The 26435-nt window shown below is 45.0% G+C and overlaps 1 protein-coding gene across 1 annotated transcript in view; it reads right to left on the bottom strand.

Annotated features, from left to right (window-relative positions):
- ZCCHC14 (zinc finger CCHC-type containing 14) overlaps positions 1 to 26435 on the bottom strand; it is a 680296-nt gene that overhangs the window by 562215 nt on the left and 91646 nt on the right. The window contains exon 2 of the mRNA XM_085639437.1: positions 441 to 564. Within this exon, the coding sequence (XP_085495563.1) occupies positions 441 to 564 (124 nt within the window). The remainder of the gene's footprint in view (positions 1 to 440; positions 565 to 26435) is intronic.

The raw sequence follows: 26435 nt of genomic DNA, 5'->3' as shown, positions 1-26435 counted from the left end.
ACCCGTGTTCCTCGTTTCCTAGTTACCTTCTTTTCTTTGTGCCGCTAGAGTTGCCTGAGGTACAGCATGGCATCAATAACTTAAAGATCTTTGAGGCACCAGAGTTCTTTAGTGGGTGTGTGGGGGCAAAGTGGGAGGGGCAGAAGGAAGTATACTGAATAACAGAACAGTACATAAAATAAAAAGACGAGATACAAATAGGTGAGAAATTGGAGACTGCAGATACACAATAAAATGTTCCTTTTAAAAAGATTTATATTCGGAATTTATTACAGAATTATGAACTAAGAACATACTTTACACACAGTCAGACTTTCTACTTAAATTTTTAATAAAATTAAAAAGAATAGAAATCACAATTAAGAAATCATATTTAATCTTTGGAGTTTATGTACTTTTGATTTCATATGTATTCCAAGAATGGCACTATTTGACTATACCTTTGGAATTCTTGCTCAAATGCCTTTTGTGTGAAGATTCTTCAATGGAATGTGCTGGTGTATGTAAGGCTTTTTCCAAACTGTTGCCGATACCGTTTATGGTTGTCTCAGCTCTTGGAGTTATCTGAAAAGCAAAATATATGTAAGTATAATTACCCAGATTGGCCGCACGTTACATTTTCAAGGCCTTCAAAGCATATCATTTAAAGAGGTAAAACAGATTTTAATATACAAGGAAGTCTGTAACTACGGCTGCAGCAAATCTAATTTTCTTAGTACAATTTATGATATTACTAAACAACTGTAATAAAACATGGCACAACTACTGTACAGTAATAATGATGCAGTAGAGTAGTATTATAATGTCTGTTGCTAGGGAAAACAGACAAGAGCAAAAGATAGGCCAGTGATCAAAATTATAACTAATCAAGCAATGAAATATATCAAAGTTTTCAGCTTTTTCTTCGGAACTATCTTCTGTGAAAAGCTGTCATGAGCTAACAAGGACGCATTTAAATGTCTATTGTTTATTATTGCACTGCAGAAGTTCATTTTAACAGATTAAGAATGTACCCACGCGTTAGTACCCATTTTAATATGCAAGTAGGAACGAAACTGCTTAACATGCAATTGCAAGTAGGGTATTGATGTGTCTATTTCATTGTACTGATCTACCGACAATTATAGGATATCTTTGATAACAGAAAGGAAGAGAACAAGGATATAAAAAAGATACTATTTTGGGGGGCTTGGCCGACAAAACTGCCGAATAAGACGTGCTTTTCGGAGCTCCTACTGGAAAATAGGAAGATCCGTTAATATTCTGCAAAGCTGCTCTAGCATCAACCCCACAATCATCATTGCGACCAGGCGCTACTCCCTGGGATGATATAAAATCGTGACGCAACCCTGCTGGTACCACGGAACAGATGGCAGCGCAGAGATACCGGGGAGACAAAGGCGCCATCTTGGGCATACATAGACTGCTCCGTACTCAGGAATGGAGTGGACCAGGTAGCTCGGGAACTATGTACCTCGTTCCAAGAAGAACCCCGTCACAAATGTATTTCAAGTAATGCTATACATGACCCAGGGAAGTCTACTTATCTCGCACTTCTACTGGGCAATCCGGGAAGAAAAGAGGACCCAGATACTCCCTGTACTCCCTGTACAGACAAGATGGTCAGCAGTAGTGGAAGCTCCCTTAACAGCAAAGGATTGGATTAAAATACACGAGGGGGTTAAACAAGTGAGCTTAAATACCCGATTTAAATTGATACAATACAATTTTGTCCACCAAATCTACTTTACCCCCAAAACACTAAATAGAATTTACCTTAATCACTCGGGACAATGTCCCCGCTGTGGAGAAGCGGGACGGATTTCATACATGTGTCTTGGTCTTGCTCAAGCTTGAGACCTTACTGTGCCGACATTTTAGCCACACTAAAGGAGACTATGGGTTGGGTGGTTTCTAGGGAGATTTGCACGGTCCTGCTGGGTTAACTCCCTAATCCAAAAAATAAAAACCTCCGTAGGAAATTCGTGGTGCTATGGCTTGTACTTGCAAAGCGCTGAGTAGCCATATCATGGATGAGCCACTCCCCGCCAAGAGTAGCAGTGTGGGTGAAAGAGGTTTATGAATGGGTAACGGCAGAGGCGGTCCGGATTAAGCAAATCAAACATATTGAAAAAGTAGATGATTTATGTGCCTGGGAGGCAATGTTAAGAGACATAAAGGGAGCGGAATTGCCAGGGGCTTCCCCAACCTCGAATTTAGATGGTGGGAACACCTCAAAGATAGTAGAAAGCCCACTGACAACAGTAAGATGGACTAAGACACGAGATGAGCCACAAACAGGAGTCTAAAAAAAGAGTAGAGCAGACATACAGACACGGAAGAGGGTGGGTATATAAGGGAGTTAATAGATTTTGCTTCCAAGGAGGCATTATTCAAGAATGTATGTTATTTAGGCTGAGGGAATAGGCTACAATGATAATTTGTTGTTTGATGATCCTCCAATAGAATAGGTCTAAAAGATATACCCTCTGCATCTGTTTAAAATGCCAATAAAGATATACATTAAAAAAAAGAGAGATACTATTTCAGTAGGTATGCATGTCTGCACTGCAAATGAATAAAACAATTCACTTAAAAAAAATATTAATGGACAGATTTATTGGCGCACATTCACCCAAGCCCTCATCACCAGCAGACGTAACTATGGCAACACACTATGTCGTTATCTCCAGCCATCTCATTCAAAGACTCTAAACCGTCCAAAACATAACCGCCAGACTCATCCTAGACATCCCCTTAAGGGCACTCATCATGCCCTACTTTAGAGAACTGCACTGGCTACCCATCCAAAAATGCTGCAAATTAAAACTCCTGACCCACACCTACAAAGCTCTCCACAACACAAGACCAGCCTACCTCAATGACCGACTCCAACTCTACCAAGCTTTAAAACACCTACACTCCACTTTGGGAATTCGCACAAATCCCCTACATCCACAGAAGCAAGACAGCAAGTCACACAATCTCCTTCATCACGATCAAAAGCTGGAGTGAACTCCCTCTACATATACGGACGGCCACTATACTCCTCAACTTCCACAGGAAGCTAAAAACCTGGATGTTCAACTCTGAGCACCTCCAGACCTACACTATAGCTCTGACCTCAGGATTCCCTCACGAGCGATAAGGCGTGCCCTACAAATCTCGATAACATAACAGAAAATCAAGCAGAGTCTCTTTTAATTAAAGTTCCACTTTTGTGCTAAGTGGAGCTATGGTTTTAAATTACAAGTGAACAATCACTGAAATTCGCAAGTTATGGTTAGGATCGCAATGCATAAGTCACACAAGAGACACGCAAACCATAACCAACTCGTACAACAGACAAGCAAGCCATAACCAGCAAACTAAATACAGTGCTCATGACTTGTCCCTTTATGTGTCAGATGCCATCAAAAATGTTGTGAATAACCTTAAAAAGAGATTACATCTCATATTACCTGTAACACTATGAATAAGACTATTAATGTATAGATTTACTGGTTTGGGTATGTGTTATTTAATTGCATTGTGCTTTTAGGGTTTATTAGTAAAACTACTGTGCGATCATAAGTATTGTATTTTGTGTGAGAGTTAGTTTTTGTTTGCAAGCCTGCTGAGAAAGTTCTGCATTGCATTTACCTATAACTTGCAAATGTCACTTTTTGTTTTAATCAGCACTGCAACTTCACTTCAACGATAATTTTTGACTGAATATCTAAGACTACTTATTTTTAAACAGGATAAGGTGTCATAGCCAAAACAAACCATAGCTTCACTTTAACAGTCTATGATCAGGCCCTGTGCCATCGCTAGAAACCAACTATGTGTTGGGACGTTGGATGCATTTTCTCCTCATAATTTGCAAATCTTGATACACCACAGGGGCAAATCCAGTACATTCAGCACAGGGTTTATAATGGACTGAGCGTCAAGGTAGGCTTACCACGACACCATATGCCAATTTGTTTACCAGTGCTTGGTGCATTGTGTTGAGTAATGGTTGTTGTTAACAGAAATCTTTCTGCTCAGGTGAACCAACGAGTCACAAATCCACAGCGAAATTCGGGAATCTACAATGCATGACTGGAGAAAAATCTCCTTTACACAATAGCTTGCATTTATTTATTGTTTTTAAGATGGATTTTCTAATCCTCCGTGGAAATGCAAATTAGCGCTCAAGATATATTTAACTTTTAACACTTTCACGACCCCACTACAAAACAAATTGTGAACATTTCTTTCTTGAAAACTACTTAACTGATATACACAACACCAAGCAAAGCAAGTTCCTTAAGTAAAACTCTACTTTCACATGCTAACATGGGGAGTGGCACTTTTGACCCCACTCCAGCATGTCTGATCAGTACGAAACTTGCCATGCCAGTTGTGTGTACATCAAACAGCGCCAAAGTTAAGAAAACATAAAATGGCATTTAAGTGGAAAGTCAGACCTAATTAGGACTTCAACACAGGCGCAAATGTAGAACAAAGTGAAAAAGCTGATATCTGATAATGTGTCTCGAACTGTACATCACCATGTCACAGAACAGGAAATGATCTAAGACTGGTTAGGATCGCAATGCAGAACTCACACAAGAGACAAGCAAACCATAACCAACGCCTACAAATCCCTCAACCATGAAGAAGACTCACTTGGGAGCCCCCACCGACCCTTGCCCCCCCCCCCCCTCACATTTTCCACAGGGCCGCTTCAGCCATCGTACCCGAACTAGGACGAACATTCAACTCCTTCCTCTTATCCGGCATCTGCCAGACGATTGGAAGCGTGCAGAGGTGAAACCCCTCCTCAAGAAACCAACAGCCGACCCAACCGACCTGAAGAACTACCGGCTCATCTCTCTCCTCCCCTTCGCAGCCAAAGTCACAGAAAGACTCATGAACGCCCAGCTGACCACCTTCATCGAAGAAAACTGCATCCTAGACCCTTCCCAGTCTGGCTTCCGCAGCAACCACAGCACCAAGACTGCCATCCTCGCAGCCACCGGCGACATCCGCAAGCTGCTAGACCAGGGACACACCGCAGTCCTCATCCTCCTAGACCTCTCCGCAGCTTTTGACACCGTCTCACATTGCACGCTAGCCGCTAGACTCCACAACGCAGGAATACAGAGATTCTGCCCTCAACTGGATCCACACCTTCCTCTCCGGCAGATCCCAGAGGATCAGACTCCCCCCCCCCCCCCCCACCCCCCACCCCACTTCCTCTCCAACCCCACTGACATCATCTGCGGAGTACCCCAAGGATCTTCACTAAGCCCGATGCTCTTCAACATCTACATGGCCCCCATAGCCGCCATCGTCAGACAGCACGGGCTTAGCATCGTATCCTACGCCAACGACACTCAACTCATCCTCTCCCTCACCAAGAAACCAGAAATCACCAGACTCAGCTTCCAGGAAGGGATGAGAAACGTAGCAGCCTGGATTCAGGACAGCTGTCTGAAGCTCAACTCAGAGAAGACCGAGGTCCTCATCCTCTGGCCCTGCACCTCCGCCTGGTGGCCCTCGGGAGCCCTCCCACCCCGACTGACCATGCCTGGAACGTCAGCATCATCCTAGACTCCTCCCTCTCCATGAACCGCCAGATCAACGCCGTCGCCTCCACCAGTTTCAACTACCTCCGCATCCTCCGTAAGACCTTCAAATGGATCCCCCCCACGACTGCAGAAAGACCGTCACCCACGCACTCATTACCAGCAGACTGGACTACGGCAATGCCCTCTACGCCGGAATCAACAAAACTCTTCTATGCAAGCTCCAAACCATCCAGAACGCCGCAGCCTGGCTCGTCCTCGTGACACCGCACCACGAACATATGATCCAACAGTCCAGGGCTCGAAAAATCTGAAAAATGATACTAGTCCTGCAGGTCTAGTACCTTGACAAATCTCCTCGACCAAACAGTAACCTACTTGACCTCCGTCTCTGAAAGCGGAGCAAAAGTGACAAGATAACATGATTTAAAGGCATCTTTATTGCTCATTTGCTTTGTGAGCAATAAAAGGCCTTTAAATCTTGTTATCTTGTCACATTTGCTCAGTTTTCAAACACGGAGGACAAAAGTTAGTATGTTTTCCTACTCGCCAGAAAGGGCGAGTAGGACCTAAAAATAGCTCGACCTCATAAAATTTACCTCGCAAATGCGAGCGGTCGAGTGGATTTGTCGAGCCCTGCCCATCACCTTCGAAGCCTCCACTGGCTCCCTGTTGAGAAGAGGGTCACTTTCAAGCGCCTCACCCACACCTACAAATCCCTCAACAATATCGGATCCAAATACCTCAATGCCCGAGTAAGTCTCCACGTTCCCAAGAGAAACCTCCACTCTGCTGACCTCTCCCTGGCAGAGGTCCCCCGCAGAAGCAGAGCCGGCGGGAGAGCTTTCTCCTACATCGCAACGAAAGCCTGGAACGAGCTCCCGATCAGCATCAGACGCTCCCCAACCCTCCACGCGTTCAGGAAGGACCTCAAGACCTGGCTCTCTGACTGACCCCGAGGCACTGTTAAAGACTGAGGCCCATATTATAGAATTGGAGCGGGCCGGTAGGGATGAGGGGGGGCGTCCTAGCACGCCGTCAGTTAATGTTGGCAAGACAAACACATGCAGATCTATTGATGGACAAGGCCGGCTGGCATGGCTGGCGTCCCGTAGTAGGATTTACCGGAGGGGGGGGGGGGGTTATGTCTAGCAAGCTACTCCATCGCCTGTGATAGGGTGCCATGCGCCCCCTGGTCCTTCCTGTGATCCTGGGGCCTGATGGGAGGACGCTCGGTGATCCCTCTGCCATTGCGGAGAGCTTCGCACAATACTATGCTGCACTTTATGCCCCGAAGGAAACCCAGCCTGCAGATCTAATACATCGGTTCCTGGGGGACCTTTCACCCCAGACACTTTCTGATGCAGCCCGGGTAGAATTGGATCTTCTGTTCACGGCGAAGGAGCTGGGCTCAGCGCTGAGAGACCTTAACTCTGGGAAGTCCCCGGGCTCCAATGGGTACCCATGTGAATTTTATAAGCGATATTTTACGAAATTAGGACCCCATCTCCTTCAGGTGGTGGAGTAGGCACGAGAACACGGTTGTCCCCCACAGGATTGGTAGTGTTTCACAAATTGGGTCGACCGCCAGACCAGCATGCTTCCTATCGCCCCATCTAGTTGCTGAATATCTTGACTAAGATCTTGGCTCAGGACCTGGCTAACCGCCTTCAGCCACATATCGCCTCGTTGGCCCACCCATATCAGGCTGGCTTAATGCCCCAGAGGGCAACGCTGCGTAATGTTCGGCGTGCGCACATTGCCATAGACACTATTCGGGGAATTGATGTGCCAGTTGCTCTCCTGCTGGCGGATATGGACAGGGCGTTCATATTTATTTGCTCTCCTAGATCATCTGAATATGGGTCCAGGGGGTTGTCGGACCGTATTGACTTGTACGCCGCTGTGGTCCTGTTTTTTTTTATGGATATCAATAGGACGGAACCAAGGCTGCTTCGGATTATGGAGATTTTTGGGGAATCGTTGGGTCTGTTCATGAACCCTTGTAAATCCACCTTCTGGACTCTAGGGAAACAAATAGAACTCGGTTCTTGGGCCTCAGCGGTGCAGATAACCACAGTAGGGGTTAGGTACCTGGGCTTTTTCTTATCGAATTCTGTGGAAGCATTGTGGGAACGTAATATTCTACCAGTGTGGGCGCGGGTGCATGACGAGCTGAGGGCCTGGTCGCATATGCCCCTATCTCTCCCTGGTCGTTCGGCCATCTTCAAGATGGTGTCACTACCACGACTGCTTTATCAGCTACAGAATTATCCGTTCCCTGTCCCCCCCGTCGTGGTTTCGCCAAGTCAATTAGGCCTTGGGGCAGTTTTTGTGGGACACGCTGCCAGTCAACCTATTGCGGAGGACTGGCCACCTCGGATATCCAGTCATATTACATGGCGTCGCATTTACTGATATTGACTGATTGGTGGGACGGGGATACGTCCGACTCCGCCTATATGGTGGAGCGGAGATGCATGGGTCCAACACTATACATACTATCTTATACTTGGCGCGTAAGGCCCTGCCATCTGCCACTAGAGTGGTATTTCAGGTGTGGAAGCAGGCGCTGGTGGGGGAGGTTGACGAAGGAGACTCCACTCTGGTCTAATGGAAGATTGCCTCAGTTGGCTGGTCTGACGGGCTTCCATGATTGGGATAATATAAGGATCTTTACCCTTGGGGATGTGATGCGAGGTACGGTCCTCAAGTCCTTTCAACAGCTCCAGCAAGATTTCCAGATGCCTAAGACTCAATTCTATAAATTTCTTCAGTTTAGGCATGCCATCCTCCCCAGTGTTACCGTCCTGGAGTCCCTTCCAGACTTTAGCCCCATCGAAGCCAAATTGTTCATGGGGACCTACAAGATCATAAAATTTGCCAGATTTACCAATCTCTAGTAACGAATAACCCCACTACGCTGGATAGACTCAGGGAAGCATGGGAGGAGGACCATGGCCCACTGGAGGGAGACGACTGGACGGAAGTACTGGACTCCCCCCGGGAGGCCGCAATCGCAATGCGCTTCGGGCTAATCCAATTCAACTGTTTACACTGGGTATATTATATTCGAGTCGGATTGTGGAGGGCTGGCCTGGTGGCATCTCCACTTTGCCTGCGATGTGGTCAGGAAGATGGTACCCTCTTTCACACAGTGTGGAAGTGCAGTGTGATTGCGAAGTTCTGGCGGGGGTAGTAGCTTGTCCGGCGGAGGTCTTGGGTTGGGAGCTTCCCTACTCACTTAAATTAGGGCTGTTGCATATAATGGAGGGTGTGGGGGTAAACATCTATAAGCGCCACCTGATGTTATTGGGATTTACATTAGCCGAACAAGACATCGCACGGAAGTGGAAGGCGGAAGTGCCGCCTTCATTAGCAGCATGGAAGAATGGGCTGGACTTTCACATGGGACTTGAGCTCCCTATCTTTAAGGCAAGGGGGGTGCCCGCAAAAGCATGTAAAGATCTGGAAGAGGTGGGCATATTATAGAGGCCTTCCCCTGGAGCCTGTCTCTAATGGCGACGCAGCGATTCGGGGATTAAGGAGCCGGTCTGCGATGCAGGAAATCAATGGTGCAGATGGATTTGTCACTGATGTGGTGCGAGTGGAGGGGAGGCATAAGATATGGTGTAATGACAGTGCATGGGGGGGGAGTGCTTGTTGCATATTATGTTCTTTTGCAAATTATATACATTAAAAGTCAATCAAAATAATCTTTATTTCGGTCGTAGACCATAAAAGATAAGCAATCCATAAAAACATACAATTATACAAAAAAAAGAAATGGGAATTGCAATTCATAAACAGTAAGTACAATAAAGATTAGATTAATTGACAGTAATTCATTAAAACAGTAAAAAAGAGATTAAAAGATTAAAATGTCATAAAAACAGTAAGAAAATAGCATCAATGAGTGTTAATTTGTTCCAGGGGATTAGACAATAAAAGGGAACTTCTCCTGCGCCACACAGCATGCCAGAAACGTGATACCGAAAAAACTATAGGTAATGCAGTGTCTGTAGGCAACTTTACAATGTGTAGTCCCCAAATTCCTACAGAGTTGAAGAAGCCAACGTTTTCTGATAAGTTTATATGTGGGGCAAAAAAAGAGGACATGTAGGTCACTTTCACTAGAAGCTCCACAGGTTGGGCAGTCAGAAGGATTATTTATCAACCATTTTCCTGTGAATGCTCTCAGGGGCAATGTTCCATACCTGAATTGCATATATAATTTCCTAGAGGAGTTAGGCTCCATCAGATCTAAACCTGACTCTATTTTGAAGTCTTCTTTAATATTAAAGAAGTCCATGGTCAGTGAGCCTAGCTTGTTATTGGTTAGCATCATGTTTTTGTTATTTAACCAAAAGGCGTTTGCCAATTCAGCTCTAGAGAGTATAGGGGCGTTTATTTCAGGATGGTGCCATAGAGCAGGAAAGCCTAATCTGAAAAGCTCTCTCTTTATATAAAGTAACCACGGTATATTGTCTATACCACGGGGGGTCAATAGCGATTTTAAGTCATTTTGATAGTCCTCTAACTCTGGAGTTGCCCACAGCCTGCGCCAATACAATAGTGGCCTTAAAGCAATTTCGTCTTCAATATACCTCACTCCCAAGTCCATTCTGAGTGGTATAAGGGGAGTGCTGGATGGTAAGGACAATAGCGACCTTAAGAACTGGTTCTCAGATCTGCCAATGTCTCTGGTTAGACAGTGCCCCCATAGTTCAACCCCATACAGAGATGCAGCCCGTGCTTGTACTTTATATATCTCAATGATGGGGGCTATCGGTTTTGAGATGGAAGCTCTGTATAGTTTAAGGATCCCACCGCAAGTCTGCGTGAGTCGTAATTTAGCTTTTGATAGCTGGGGACCCCATTCCATCCTATCCGAAAGGGTGACACCGAGATATTCAAAGACTGAAACCCTATCCAGAGTAACACCATTTAGAGTAGGGTTAGGACCATTTTTTTTGGGCGGGTTGCATATCATGAATTTTGTTTTTGAGGAGTTAACCTCAAGGCCTCTCTGGGAACAAAATTCAGAGAAACTATCGAGGGCACGTTGAATCCCCATAGGGGATTTAGACACCAGAAGGGTATCATCAGCAAACATTAGTGCGACCACCTGCTCGTTGTTAAGTTTGGGGGCATCGATGTCCTTGACTCCCCTCAGGTGCGACACTAATGCATTGGTGTAGAGAGAAAATAGGGTTGGGGCCAGGACACATCCCTGTCTAACTCCACGGTTAACAGGGAACTTTGGGGTCAGATTGCCCCACTTACCGCACCTAACTTGGGCAAAATTATCATTATGGAGCCGTTTTATAATCCCCAAAAGGCAGGCAGGCATCCCCATCTCAGCCAGAACCGCCCACAAAGTTTGCCGAGGGACTAAGTCAAAAGCTGCTTTGAGATCGACGAAGATAAGGTAGAGGCTGCCACCCTCTACCCTCACGGTTTTCCAATAAAGAAGTTGTAGTCGGAAAAGTTGGTCCACCGTGGATGTCTTCTCTCTAAAGCCAGCCTGGTAAGGAGTTAGTATTCGTTTTTCATCCATCCAGGCTTGCACTCGATCTAGGATAATACGTGCAAAGAGCTTCTGACTAACGTCGATTAGGCTAATTGGGCGGTAGTTACTGGGCAAGAGAGGGGAGCCCTTTTTAAATACCGGGACTATCTCGGCACCAGCCCAGGTATTCGGAATGGGGGCACCATGGAGGATGGCATTGAAGAGTAAACAGAGATATGGTATCCAGACCTCTAGTTTATGCCTGTATAGGTCCCCTGGAATCTTGTCAAGGCCTGGTGCCTTGCCTACTGGAAGTCTATTTACAGCCTTTTCTACCTCCCTGGAGGATATACTATCGATAACTTCATTAATCGCATCAGGGGGGGAAGGGGCCTCAGCGGTGGGGGCGGGGGGAGCATACAAACTCTGAAAATGGTCAACCCATTGACTCGATGCAATATTGGGGTCATCGGCTATGCAGCCTTCCTTTGATTCTGATCTAACAATTGCCCAGAATTCTCTCATGTCCTTTTTGATAAGAGCTCTTTTGATGTCCTCCCATTTTTCATATTCCCAGTTCTGCTTGGCCACTTTTACAGTCTGCTTGTATTTGATTCTACTCAATTTTTGTATTGTACAATGTAGCTGTTGGCTTCCGGGTGGCTTCTGGGTTACAGAGCTCTGCATGATATTTGTCGATTGACGCAATAAAATTATTTTTAAAAAAATATATATATATGAGGTGTCTTCTTCTGGCCCATAGAGCAGATCCACACAAGACTCCAGGTGAGTTAGCCAAGACACAATGTCACACAGTTGATTTATGAGCTCGCTTTCATCATCTGACTGCGGAAAGTGAAACAGGTACATGGAGGGCAGAACAACCAACCGTACGAAAACAAGAAGTGAAATGAGATCTTCCATCAGAGATGATGGTAGAGGAGTGGTGCTGTACCTAGCTAGGTTTAGTAAAAACAGAGGACGATGAGGAGCAGTTTTTGGCACCATTTTACATGGACGAAATTAGCCAATGTAAAAGACTATCAAAAACAACCAAGATGACTGTCACCACTAAATCAAGATATGAGTAAGTAACAAAGTCTTTTGAGATTAACGCCCAGGGCAGATTGGAAGTGGATAGCATTGCAAGAAACCTCTAGGTTTTGAGTGATCCTCATTTGTTCATGCAGAGGTGTCACGTTAATGTACATATGAAGCAAAAGAAGCTTTTAAGATTTAGTAGAACTGTTTTTTAGGTGGCCTATAATTTGCATTTTGCCTCACTGGGTAACCAGCTAAAACAGAATCATGGTACTGCCCCTTGCAATTTCAGTGAAGTACACACACACACACACACACACACACACACACACACACACACACACACACACACACACACTGGGTGGTCTTGAAAAGGACGTCCTTGCAAATGGTTATATTAGGTTGGCCACTGCCCACAACCATAGGTCATCAGGGGACAAGGCTGGATCAATGGCATTCATAGGCACCTGCGTTAGGACGAACCTCATCACTTTATGAGCTAGGAATAGGGCTTCCCATATTAGAGAATAAATGCCTTGCTTTATTTATACTGGGAAAAGGCTTCTGCCTTTCAGTTTGCTATACAACATCTACAAAGTAATATCCTGCAAAAGAAAACATCCAATATAACTATCTTACCTTGCAAAAGACAATATCCTGTGTAACTGTCTTGGGGTAGACACCTGAGCTGAGCGATCGTAGTGTAAGTTACGAGGATAGAAACAAGCATTGGCATAGCCAATAGGTCTCGCCTTTGGAACCTTATAAGTGTTTAGTCATGCAGCAGATTATCACCTATTGGAATGCCCACACACTCAACATTTTAGAATAATCGTAAAAAAAAATTAAAGTCGCCAGCCTTACCCCCCCCCCTCCCCTTAGTATTGCTGTTTCGTGGCAGATAATGTCTAAAACACAAAAATGACTATTTCCAGTCTAATTGCACCATAAACCAAAGGCTGTGACTGAAAGCCAGCTGCCTGGTCTACAAATCTATATTTAATACCAACTTTATGAGGGTGGGGAGGGGGTGGGGGTGGGGAGGGGGGGTTCAGTAAGACAGGCGATGCACAAAAAAAGAGCCGAGCAGCAGAGTGAGAGCGAGAGACAGAGACAGACAAGGGAAAGATATAGAACGAGAAAGACGGTCACAAAGGCAGAGACACAACTCAAATCGCAGACAACAATAATAACAAACACGTGCAGTACTCCAGTCCTAATGTTTCTAACCCCTAACTGTGGTCTAAAACGAAAATATGCTGCCCGAGATGTTCCTTTACAGCTTGCCTGCAGGCCCTGAACCTGTGATATTCCTAGGTGGCTAAGAAAACACTACCAGCAAAGCGCACCCCTTTATCACAGCATCGCCACCCTCCCCATTACTTGCTCCAACCTCTAATAAAGTTAACTTTTCAATCCACACAGAATGCAGAGATCCTGTGTGCACCATTGGCCTACCCTGGCTTTATTTACACCAAGTTATACATTGGAGCAAGCGATGCGCGAAGCAGAGAGACTTTTGTTCTGTGTATTTCTTCTCTTCGGGTAGAGGGAGGCATAGTTTTTCCCTGGCTATGCACCAGATGCCTTTGTTATGCCATTCCCAGCTTTATAGATATATTAAAAGTGTGTGGCGCTGCTACCGCACCCCCTGCGCCATAGGCCGCGGACGGCGCCCTTCCCCGGGCCCGCATTGGCCGGGCCTGCCGGGATCCCTCAGCTCACTGCCCGATAATGTGGGTCAGGCCGGCTACGTGGAATCGACTGGCTGTTCCCATCCTTGAATCTAGCTTTGTTTAATCTGGTGCACGGCCAGCCCTTGATAAATACTACTCTACGCTGGCAGCACATGCAACGTGACAGGAATAGGCCAGGCCGCATTAACCGAATTCTGGCAAATTTTAATTAAAATCACACTCGCGCCAGAGGCTTGCGCCGGGGTTGTGTATCTTCAGGTTATTTAAAAACTTATTTTCAATGCTCAAGGCTGGAAGGAGGATTTAGGGAGTTGATCACTTTGTTGATTTAGATTTCGCAAGAGACGATTTCAGCAGAATGATGTCTTAGTGGGGTGGGAGGGGGAGGTGTGAGCATCCGTGCCCCCTGGTTGAAAATCTGAGGTAGAAAAATGTGGGTGTGACAGTTAAAGACTTCTCAGTGGCTCGGTGCGTCTGTCGCAAAGTTTGCGTGGCGTGGATTGACTTTTATTGGCGGAAGCTTCTTTACCGACGAGCACCGTTAACAGCCACGGTGCGCCTCAGCGAGGAGAGAGTAAATAAGGCTCAGGGAAGCGCGAGAGCTCAGCCGGGAGCTAGTCAAAGCAGGAAGTGATTAACTACTTCAAAAAAACAAGACCGCGTGTGGTGCGAGCGCACTGCAAGGGATGTTAAGTATGCAGCTGGCACCCGGCCGCGCTGCTGCTCGCTCCTGACAACCCTAGGCCATGGAAGTCAACATTTAGAGAGAAGGTGGGACATGATCCCACCTTTGGCCAATTGCGGGTTTTCAATTTTTGAAAGCCACACGCAAAGGCCAATGGAATGTGTGGGAGGAGGCCGACCCACACGGAGAAGTCTCTTGGAAGCTGGAGTGATTCCAAGAGGCCCTCTGCTTAGAGCAGCGCGGCGAGACCTAAAAACACTGTGACAAGGTATCTAGCAACAAGCAGGAATTGTTTCCATTCTTGAATGTAGTCTAAATGATCAAACACACCTTTTCAGCATCGGTGTAAATCAGCCACATTCCATTTATTTATTTTTTTAAAGTACACCACTCGATTCAGCTACCTACTTTTGTTCACGCTTTTTGTTTATTTTTAATTTGCATTTTATTTAAAGTTTTTATAAGAAAGCATTACAAAGACGTAATGAAGAAACCTGTACGAGTAGTACTCCGCAAGTTACTTGAGTAGCCCAGAGGCATTGATGGCTCTCCTGTTAATTTCCTTGTAGGCAGCTGTGCTGCCATTTTTTTTTTTTTATGCTTGACCAGCTGCTGTTGCAACAAGCCACACCCCCTGCCATGCCCCCCACTGGAGCGGTGGGCTATTTCGAGACTATCAAAGCATGTGCGCCAAAGGCAAGCCCGTCTGCGTGTTTCCGGACCACGCTTAGTACCTGTCCCCCTGGCCATTTTGGTCCAGACTGCTGCCTACATCATTATTCTCACAAGGAACTTCTTGCCCTCGAACACCATAAGCACGCTAAAAGTCTTATATTGGATTGCAACTCTTAAGCCCACCACGCAGCATATTTGTCAGTCCTGTGGCTCATGTGTTCAAGTGGCTACGCTCCCCGCTCAAACCTCGCATAACAGAGCCCACAAAACAGGCTCAAACACCTAGGAAGCTTCTGAGGGCGCCCGTTTCTTCCCATGCATTAACTTGCAGACTCATTAATGCCAGATCTCTGGTTAAACACAGCGCCACATTTTTTCTGTTTATTCACACCTATAAATTTGACATGGCGTTCATAACAGAAACCTGGGCATGACAGTCTTGCAACCCGGACCTTTTAGCAGCACTACCTAATGGCTTTTGTATTGCTAGACAAGACCTGGGACTTAAAAAGGGGGGCGCATTGCAATAGTTCACAGAGTTGATCTAGTGGAGTCCTGCATCTTCACCTCTCATTGAAGCAGCCTCTTTTATTCTAGAAGTTTGAAGCACTCAAACTTTTAGGGCTTACTCATCTACCACCCACCCGGACCAAGACAAGGCTTTACACAAGAGATGGGTTGTCTCCATGAGGAACACATCTTGTCCTCTGACTTCACAGTTTTTAAAGGACATCAATTTCCACTTGGAGGTGCACCAATACAGTGACACCTCAGCTCTTCTTCAGATCTTAGATGGGCTCGGACTTTCCCGAATTGTTACGTGCTCCCCCAACCAGGCCCGTCACACGCTTAATGGGATCTTTACAAACCATAACGCTTTAAGCATCAGAAAAACACTTCCCGTAGCCTGGTCAGAGCACCACGCAGTCTTCATCGACCTGGCTATTAAACAGTGCAGCTCCATAATCAAAACTAGATCCATTGCTTGTGCCTGGAATAACATCCAAACAACGGTGATGGATATGGCTCTAATCAGTAAGGCTGAGCCCTGTAACAGAGAAAACAACCACAATTCCCAATACTGATAAAGAATTCACATTGTACTTTAACCAGGTGAAAAAACACGAAGTCAATCAACACCATTACTAATCAATAGTGTTTATTCTTTGAATCTTATTTTAGTTCATTTTTGACTTTTTATGTCTAAAGACCACAATATTTATTGTACAAAACACCGCACACATCTATATAGAATTTAAAAAAAAATTATACCACAATCGAACAATAACCTGCCAAAAGGTTTTTTGGCTTATCTACAATTCATACTAGTGACTCATCTGTCATACCACATCCCCCATTCATCAACACCTTACAACAACCAGACAGATTCATTCAGCACCCTTGTTAGAGCAAACAAATAATAATAATAATAATGAGATTGATGATGATACATAATCCAAACAAAGAAAGAGATTAAGAATCCAATCTAATTGTGCATATCAAATAACTGAATCCAATAAATAAAGATGCACAACAGTACACAATTTTACTAGCACTTATTATCAAAAACCATGTATATAAACAATTATTTGGCAAATGATAGCTGGTCTACGCGTTTCGAACCCTCGTGACTCTGGGGTTCTCATCAGGACCAAAACAACTGCGAAAGCAAGAAGAAAACAGGAAATGTTGTAGTTCACGGGACCTAAACACTGTAATTTGCAAGCGCTTCTACAACCGTTGTTTTCACTACAGGCATCTTACCGATTTATAGCGTCGTATACAAATGGCTTACAAAGCATCAATCCACAGACGACTCTAAAGCGGAAAGAAACCACAAGACAAGGAAAAGAACTGTCAACATAAAATTAAACTAAACCGTCAAATCTTCAGTCCTTTGTTGGTAGAATAAATCATTTTCTAATGCAACTTACTTAGTTCATGCGGACATGCGCTGGGGATTTGCGGTGTGCAAAGGAACGTATCATGCGTCCTTGATAATCACCTGACAGTGAGGAGCCGATTCTGAAAGGCAGTAATCGACTATCAATAACGGTCATGCTTGTACGAACTGCAAAATCCGTTTCATATAACATGGGGGTGTACCTTTAAGAGTTCGCGTCTGCCTCCATGTTTGACCGATGCTCCATGTTTGCTCTAACAAGGGTGCTGAATGAATCTGTGTGGTTGTTGTAAGGTGTTGATGATGGGGATGTGGTATGACAGATGAGTCACTAGTATGAATGGTAGATAATCCAAAAAACCTTTTGGCAGGTTATTGCTCGATTGTGGTATACATATTTTTTTATTCTATATAGATGTGTGCGGTGTTTTGTACAATAAATAGTGGTCTTTAGACATAAAAAGTCAAAAATGAACTAAAATAGTATTCAAAGAATAAATACTATTGATTAGTAATGGTGTTGATTGACTTCGTGTTTTTTCACCTGGTTAAAGTACAATGTGAATTCTTAATCAGTATTGGCAATTCTGGTTGTTTTCTCTGGAACAACATCCAAGCAGATCTCTTTTCCAAAGCCTATAAGGACTAGAGGCTATAGTCAAACTTTCTTTTGATCCTGAAGTGGCAGTTTCTCAATATACTGAATGGCTAAACACCGCTGCTAATCTCTTAGTCCCAGTAAAAAAAACTAAAAAAAAGGAGGTTCAAGTTAACTGTATCAGCACCATGGCTTACGTCTGGGCTTGGAGAGCTCAAACAAAGCTGTCGCAGACCAGAAAAGAGGTGAAGGACCAACTACAATAGCGAGGAAAAATCCAAATACAGGCTACGCCTGGCTAGCTATAAAATGCTAACCGCCAAGGAAAAAGCCAAATTCTTCACCAGGATGATAGAAGCAGCCAAAAACTCAAAGAGTTATTCCAGACTGTCACCATGCTGACTAAGGATTGGCTGAAAAATTCACACCCTAGCACTCAATCTTTTTGCAACTCTCTGGCCACCTTTTTTGTGCAAAAGGTGGAGCTAATATTTAACAAATTTACATGGTCTATCCTTCCTACCTGCAGCGATAGGCTCCCTTCCTGCCAGGCCAAATGGAGTGCTCTAATAATTTTATCATACCGTTTTCAGAATTGGCCACCAATCTACATCTTCTAGCTCCTCTGCCGACCCTTGCCCTCTCCCCATCCTAATCCCCCCCCCCCGCTCGGGTAGCCAAGCTAGTGGAAGACCCTGCATTTCAACTCACATCTATTTTCAGTCACATGTTCCCAGACTGGCATTTTCCCAGCTGCATGAAAAAGCGCCTGTGCTTCCCTTGCTTAAAAGGTCTACTCTGGATCCTAAGAACCCAAACAATTGCCATCTATCTCAGGTCTTCCTCTGCCCACACAAATCGCAGAGAAAATCCTGAACATACAACTCTTGGAATTCATCCACTCTAACAACCTTCTGGATGCTCCTCAATTCGGTTACCGTAGCGGGCACAGCATGGAAACTACCCTTGTCTGGGCTACCGAGATAATCAAGCAGGCGCTTGATCAGGAAGGAGGAGTGGCCCTCATCCTGCTTGATCTCTCGGTGGGCTTTGACATTGTCAGTCACCGGCTGCTACTGGACCGACTAGCTAACATAGCACCTGCGACTCAGCCTGGGATCTGCTGAAATCTTTTCTTTCAGGAAACGAGCAGTCGGTACAGATTGGTGAGCCAGTTTCTCATTCTTACTCACTTCCTCAGGCTCCTGGCTTAGTCCGACACTTTTCAATCTTTGCATGACCCCTTTAGCTGAGCTTACAAAATCCTATGGCCTCTCCTTGGCTCCCTATGCAGACGACACTCAAACTGTAGTCTCCTTAGCAAACGATAAGCCTGGTGCAGAATCGAAATTCTGAGACTGCATGCAGGCGGTTAACAGCTCGATGGACAGGAACGGCTTAAAATGTAACTCTGACAAAACTGAAGTGATTCTCTATGGTGCCCAAGTCTCTTTCTGGACCCTGTCCTGCTGGCCTGAGGATATTGGTTCTTTACCCACACCTGGTAAATAGGGTCCTTACTGATGATAAACTGTGCGTCAGCGACCAAGTCAATGCTGTTACTTCTTCAGCCTTTCGAATGCTCAGAAAGATACTTCCCTACATTTCTGCTCATCTACAGAAAACTCTGATCTTGTCATTAGTGATGGTGAAACTTGATTACTGCAATAGTCTTTATATCAATGCCCACCAATATATCCTAAACAAACTGCAAATATGCAGAATGCCGCAGCTAGGCTCCCTTTGAAGATCCCAAAATACCATTCAGTAGCAAAGTCTATCAGGAAATTACACTGGCTTCCGGTGAGGCAGAGGATCATTTTCAAATAACTTTGTATTGTTTACAAATCTCTTCATGGCTCTGGCCTTGAATTCCTAAAACACGGAATCAGATGGTAGACCCCAGGCAGGACTTAACGTACCACACATGCTAAACTCCTAGCTATTCCCAGATTCAAGCGGGCAGCTTGGGGCGGAAGAAACTGCTTGTGTGCCTCGAAATACTAGAATGCACTTGCGCTACATATTAAAAATGCCCTCTACTTACTGACCGTTCGAGAAAACTGCTGAAGACATGGCTTTTTAACTTTTTAGACCTTTGGTTTCCCTTCCACTGTGTCATTAAATGGCTTATAAGCTAGTGCCAAGACGCCTCCAGGTACTTGCCGAGCTTTAGGAATGTTAATAACATAACGTAACAATGGATCACATTTGTAAATCAGTTTGAAGTTAATGAAAAGACTTTGAGGATCCACTCAGCAAAATTCATTGGATAATATGGCTGCCATGGTGATTTCTCATGATTAGTGGAGATATTCTTGTAGTGTGACAGGAGAGAAGAGTGGAGAGGAAGGTATAGGGTACTAAGAAGAGTAGTAAAAGCGGGTAGGAGTGAGTCGCTGGGGGGGGGGGGGGGAGGGGGGGGGGCTCCATATGTCAAGAGCCTAATTATGGGCGGAAAGTGGTTTAGACGGGGTTTAGCTCCAGACCCGTATTAGGGGGTGTGATGGTGTGTAATAAACGTCCAGGGGTAGCCAGAGCAGTCTGGATCTACTATGGTTTAAGTTTGGTTGAGGATAAAGTGGTCTGTGCTTCTGAGAAAGCAAGCTCAGACGCACCAAGTCTGGTATGAAACAGATTTGAGGTCTTTCCAATCACCAAGGATCGTTTTGACTCCTAGTGCGAGTAGTAGGTCTAAAAGTAGGAGCTCTACTTTGTCAAGGTGGGACTGGGGTTTAGATAGAATCCAGGGGCCTAAACATGTGAGGACTGGGTCTGGAGTTACCTTGCAGGGGAATATGTTTATGGTTTTGTTGATTTCGTCCCAGTAGGAGAGCGAAGCATATGGCAAGAAAAAAAAATCATGTGTTCAAAGTCTCCTACCTCGGTTAAGCAGTTCCAGCATTTCGGAGTTTACTACACCCAATCTAGAGAGTTTGTACGGGGTCCAGGGGGATCTGTGTAGAAGCCAGTATTTACACTGTGTGATGATGGGGGACATTTTGAGCTTAGTCTCATGTTTCCATATATGTGACCAGCTTTCTTCATCAAGGTTGGTATAGCCTTCTTTAAGGCAGAAGGCGGACTACCTGTTTATAGACTTTTGTATGCAATTGGGAGTATGTTCCTGGAGGAGTTTACATAGTTTGGAGGCTTGGTGATCTTGAGATGCAACGAAGTTTAGTTTGTTTAGAATACTTGGATTTTGTGGGTTCAGGAAGGCTTGATCGCGGTTAATTGCAGCTCTGAGCTGCAGAAAAATGTAGAATTCCTTCTCAGGATGTTAAAGGCCATTTGTAAGAAGAAGGGGATTGGGTCGGCTCGATTATTCACAGCCTTAATGTATATAATATTATGCGAAGGCCAGGTATGCCAGTGGAGAGTTTTACTGCTAATTTGAATTAATGGGTTGTGCAAAAGCAAGAAGTAGGAAGAGTGGGTGAGTTTGAAAATGTTTTTGTTGTCTAGATGTTTAACTACTAATATCGTGTCTGATTATATTTGAGGATTTTAGGGTCTTAAAGTGTTACATTGAGATAGCAGCTGGGGGGGGCGGTAAATGGGGAGAAGGGTGCTCTTTCGTTGTCCGCTCATATGGGTGGGGTAGGGCGGAGGGGAGGCAACGGGTTTGGGCGAATCTAATGTATAGATTTTTTTTAGAATAAATGGCATTTGGAGTTTGTTGAAGTCGGGGATACCAACCCCACGTTTTTTTGTCGAACTTTAGTTGAGATTCTGGGATTTATACTGCGCCAAACACATTGGCTGTTAGTCTTGTCGAGTAATGTTAAAAAGACTGCGGAACGCTGTAGAGGAAACATGCTCATTATGAAGTTCATCTGCGGTGCTATTCACATTTTGGTGCAGTCCAGCCTTCCCCACCAGGACGTGTGTTTTGGTAACCATGTCTAAATGAGGTCTTGTATGTTTTCTAAGAAGGGTGATTTCAATATGGGTGCGAGAGTCAGCCACCAATTTACAAAGTTTTAGACCCAGGTATTTAAGGTGATGGTTTTGCCTTTGAGGTTACTATTGCAGAGAATTGCAGATGTGCAGAGTGGGTTTGAAAGTGTAGCCCAGGCTTTAGCAGAGTAAACACAAGATAATTGACGGAGAGCTGAATCTTTTCAACCACTCAGCCCCAGTCAAAAGATCTGGGTTGAATTATTCATTCTTTTGCCCACTTGGCTACCCCAGTACAAACCCAGCCACATGCAATTTAGTCTCGACCCAGTTCCTCATGGGAACAGTCCAACCCGAACTGCCAGGCCCTCCCGGGACCGTTAACAAGAATCCTAGGATCGGCTTTGGAGTTTCACCCCTCATCAGCCACTGGTGCTGCTGCTCGTGCCTTTTTTCAGTGCTTAGAGTTCCGGCTCAATTTCTTCCAACCAACAAAAAGGTATATGTTTGTACAATAGCAGAGTAATCTGAGCCACTGCCCGTTAGATGCGGTCTAAGAAATTTCAGTTAAAATTGGTGAACCGCAGGAAATGCTCCATCATGTACATTTTTGCAGACTGGCCAATCCATCACTGCATTTACCTGCCATTCTATCTAGTGGTGCTGCAACAATTTTCAGAGTGGGGGTGAGGCCATCAATGTCACATCACTGAAGTAATGGGGCTTGTGAAAACTCCAAGCATCACACAAAGAAGTATAGCAAATGAGCTATGCCCATTCAGTAGGAGAGTGGTACAAGTGTAGTATGTAGCTCGTAGTACATTTTGGAGCACAGTGTCAAACATATTACTAACACCTAGTGTGGTAGTGCACTGTCATTTACAGACCGCGCATTTTCCATTTAAATGGAAACTAAATTTGCACGGACATGCTGTTTTACTATTAAACTATTTAGAGCACATACTATAATATATGAAAATTGGGTTTCAGCAAATATTGATCATTTGTGAATCACCAACAAAAGTTTCTTGATTTGTTTGATCTTAGTAAAATCTTTGTTTCCGTCAGATTATAGAAGTACAAAAAATATGCCTCATGTGTGCTTACTAAGGGCTGATATTTGTTGAAATATTAATAGTTCTTTTACTGGTATTCAAACGTTGTGTTAGAATTAATCTGCCATCCTACAGCCTTTCCTTCATACTCCCTGTACCCCAGCAAGATTGCCATGTAGCTCATTTATAAAATCCCCACACCTGGAAGTCTGAGAAAGGAAAGTAAACGCCAATCTCCATGTTAAAAGAATAAGCAGCAATTTGTCAGAAGACATAGCCTGACATTTGACCAACATCTTTGAATGCACAACAAATATAATATGATAACAAAATGTCAAAGCCTTTTTTTTAGCTCATTCACCTTCTGAACTCCAGCGTGGTTATTTTAGATGTGCAGCAGCGTGTGATTCTACCATTTAAAGGCTATCTAATAAACCACATTATTTTGCTACTTTTCAATCAGGAAATGTTTTAAACAGCAGAAAGAATAATCAAAACATGTTTTAAGTGGATTTTTTCAGGATTCTGATAATATAGCCTATATAAATACTTGGTCTAGAAACTCATGCATCACATCACTGTAAAAAAAAGGATGAAGCTGGAGTTTTAGGGGGCAACTGAAGTTTTTCTTCAAGTATTTCCTCAGATAGGCAAGCTAGCACAAACAGTTGCCTACAGTCAATGTTTGTACTGAGTGTTAGGTCAATTTTGACATCGGAGAGTTTATGCCAAACCACAGGATATGCATTTTCCTTGTATCGGGAATATGATTAATTGTTTTCTACAGCTGTGGGCAAGCAATGGGGTAGAATGGAAAGCAGAGCAACCTGGGAATCATGAAGACATATCAGATGACAATATGACAAATATGTGTATGATTCCCAATCGGTGTTGGAGGTGTGCATTGTACATTATAACATCCCTAAGATGACCCTAAACTTTTGGTGCATCAAGAATACTTAAGAACAAGTTACTTACTTTCGGTAACGCACTATCTGGTAGAGACAAATCTACCTGCAGGTTCCTTACCTTTGAATTTCCCAGGCGTTAGACTAGATCCGTAAACTTTTGCGTGAGCAATACCCCTGCACGCCGTCAGGTGGCTCTGTTCCAATTCCGCACTGCTTCATTGGCGCAGGATGTGACATCCCAGTCACCTATATAGGTGCCACCCAGGTGTGACAACGTCAGTTATTTTTCATGACTTTCCACGCCAGAAGCGCAGAGCGATGAGGTGAACTGACTAGTGTCTCTCCAAACTAGGGCCTTAAAAAGGGAGCAACCCACGCCCTATAACTGTGTCCAAGAAGCGGGCTGGCATGGGAAGGTTTGTAAGGAATCTGCAGCTAGATATTGGCTCTACCAGATAATGCGTTACCAAAGTTAAATATCTTGTTCATTGGAGAGACTTCTAGCTGCAGATTCCTTACCTTTGAATAGACATCCAAGCCATCGCCTCCAGGCGGTGGGCTGCGGACAAATTGACAAAACTAAGAAGTCCTGCAGGACCGAACAGGCGAAATGCCCATCCTTGTGGAACGGACGGTCTAGGCAGTATTGGTTGGCAAACGCGTGCAGGGACGCCCACATTTCTGTCAGGCAGATGTCCAGGACTGGAACACTACAAGCCAACGCCGTGGTCTCAGCCTTTCCTCTGGGAGAATAGGCCCGTAAGCCCTCAGGTGGCTACTTTTTAGCCAGGGCGTACCAGAGCTTGATACAGAGAACGATCCAGCATGAAAGCATTTGATTATGAACTGACCTACCTTTTATAGCTCCTACATAGCCCACAAACAGTTGGTCGCCCACCGACAACTATTTTGTGTGGTCAAAGCAGAAGGACAACGCTCTTTTAGGGTCCAGACGGTGGAGTCGTTCCTCCTCTTTAGAGGGATGTGGAGGAGCATAAAAAGTGGGCAGAGTGACAGATTGTCCTAAGTGGAATGGAGACATCACTTTAGGCAGGGAGGCTTGGATGATAAAGCCTGCAGCTCACTCACCCTCCGGCAGATGTTATTGCCACTAGAAAGGCTGTCTTGATGGTAAGCAGCCAGAAGGGACAACTGTGAAGCGGCTCAAAGGTAGCACACATGAGATAAGTGAGAACCAGGCTCAGGTTCCACGGAGGGATTATGCAGGACAAAGGGGGAAACATATGTACAAAACCCTTTCAGGAACCTATTTACAATAAGGGACTTAAAGAGGGTTGGTCAGGCAGCCGTAGGAAAAAATGCAGAGCAGAGAGATAACCTTTGAGAGTGCCCAGACCAGAGTCCTGCTGTGCAAGGGTAAGAATGTAGAGAAGAATATCAGAAAGAGAGGCAAAAAAAGAGTCAATAGACTTTTCAGTACAATATTTCATAAATGTTTACCACTTTTATGGAGGGCTGCCAAGACAATTTAGCTTTTGACCTTCCTCCCGAAGTTTGCAATCAACATTCGCCGCTAAATCTCCATGCAAGGAGGCAGAGAGTTGACAGGTTCAGGTGAGGGACCCTCCCCTGCTGCTGCGACAGAAAATCCTCCCAAAGGGGCAGCCTGATTGGAGGATCAATGCTCATTTTCAGAAGCTCGGGATACAAAGCTTCCCGTGCCCAGTCCAGAGCCACAAGAATGATTCGGGCCCAGTCGTTCCTGATCTTCTTGAGAACCCTGGGCAGAAGTGGTATAGGTGGAAAGGTGCTCAGGAGGCCCGAGTTCCACTTGCGATGAAAGCGTTCTCTTCAGAGTCTGACAGCTCTAACAAAGGCCCTCCCCACTGCTGAAAGAGACCTTGTACCACATCTAAGCAGAGACACCATTTGTGATCTGCTAGGCGTCGACAGCTCTGTTTGTCTGCCCTGGCGTAAAGAGAACTTGCCAGGTGTTGAACCACCAGGGTTATGCCCAGCTGTTCCAGCCACATCCAGAGACACAGGGCCTCTTTACTACCACATGGTGGTGGTGTATTCTGTGAACACTTGCACCACCTTCCCCCTTGACCAAGGAACGGAATGCTTTAAAGCGCTGGTCAGATCGCTCTAATCTTCACTTCTCCCAGATGGCCGCCCATTCCAGGAGTGTCGCATCTGTCAATACTGTGAGATCTGGTTGGGGAAGGGAGAGGGTTTGCCTCTGACCCAATCGCAGTTCATTAGCCACCATTGCAGGTTTCTCTGAGATCAATCTGGACCGGGTCAGAGAGATTCCCCTGATGCGGTGCCCACTGGAACTTCAGGACCCACTCCAGAGCCTGCATATGCCATCTGGCATCATTTACCAGGACATAAGGACCAGCAGTCTCAGAGTCATTCTCACCGAAATCCAGGATACAGGCTGAAACATCAGTATCATAACCTGAATATCCTGGACTCGCCACTCTGGTGGATAAGCCTGAAACTGCACTGTGTCCAGAACAGCTCCAATGAAAGGGAGTGTCTGAGAGGGAATTAGGTATGACTTAAGCACACTGAAAGTAAACCGTAGCAAATGCAGGATGTCCACCGTAGTCTGTAGATGAAAGAAGATAGTCTGGTGCAAGGCCGCCTTTAACAGCTAGTCGTCGAGGTAGTGGAAGACTGAAACCCCCAACCTGCGCAGATAAGCTGCTACCAACACCTTGGTAAACACCCGAGGGGCTCTGGTAATGTCAAAGGGAAGCCCGCTTAACTAAAAGTGCTTGTGGCCTACCTTGAACCGCAGGCAACGCCTATGGGCAGGATGCTAATGTGAAAATGCAGGTCCAATGCTACCAGCCAGACTCCTTGGTCTAGGGTAGACAAGACCTGAGCATCTTGAATTTCTCCTTTTTGAGGAAGAGATGGTTCGG

This window comes from Triturus cristatus, chromosome 12 (genome assembly GCF_964204655.1).
Source record: "Triturus cristatus chromosome 12, aTriCri1.1, whole genome shotgun sequence".
In the NCBI taxonomy this organism is placed as follows: Eukaryota; Metazoa; Chordata; class Amphibia; order Caudata; family Salamandridae; genus Triturus; species Triturus cristatus.
The sequence above is the reverse complement of the archived record's forward strand: the minus strand, read 5'-3'. Positions and strand labels throughout refer to the sequence as shown.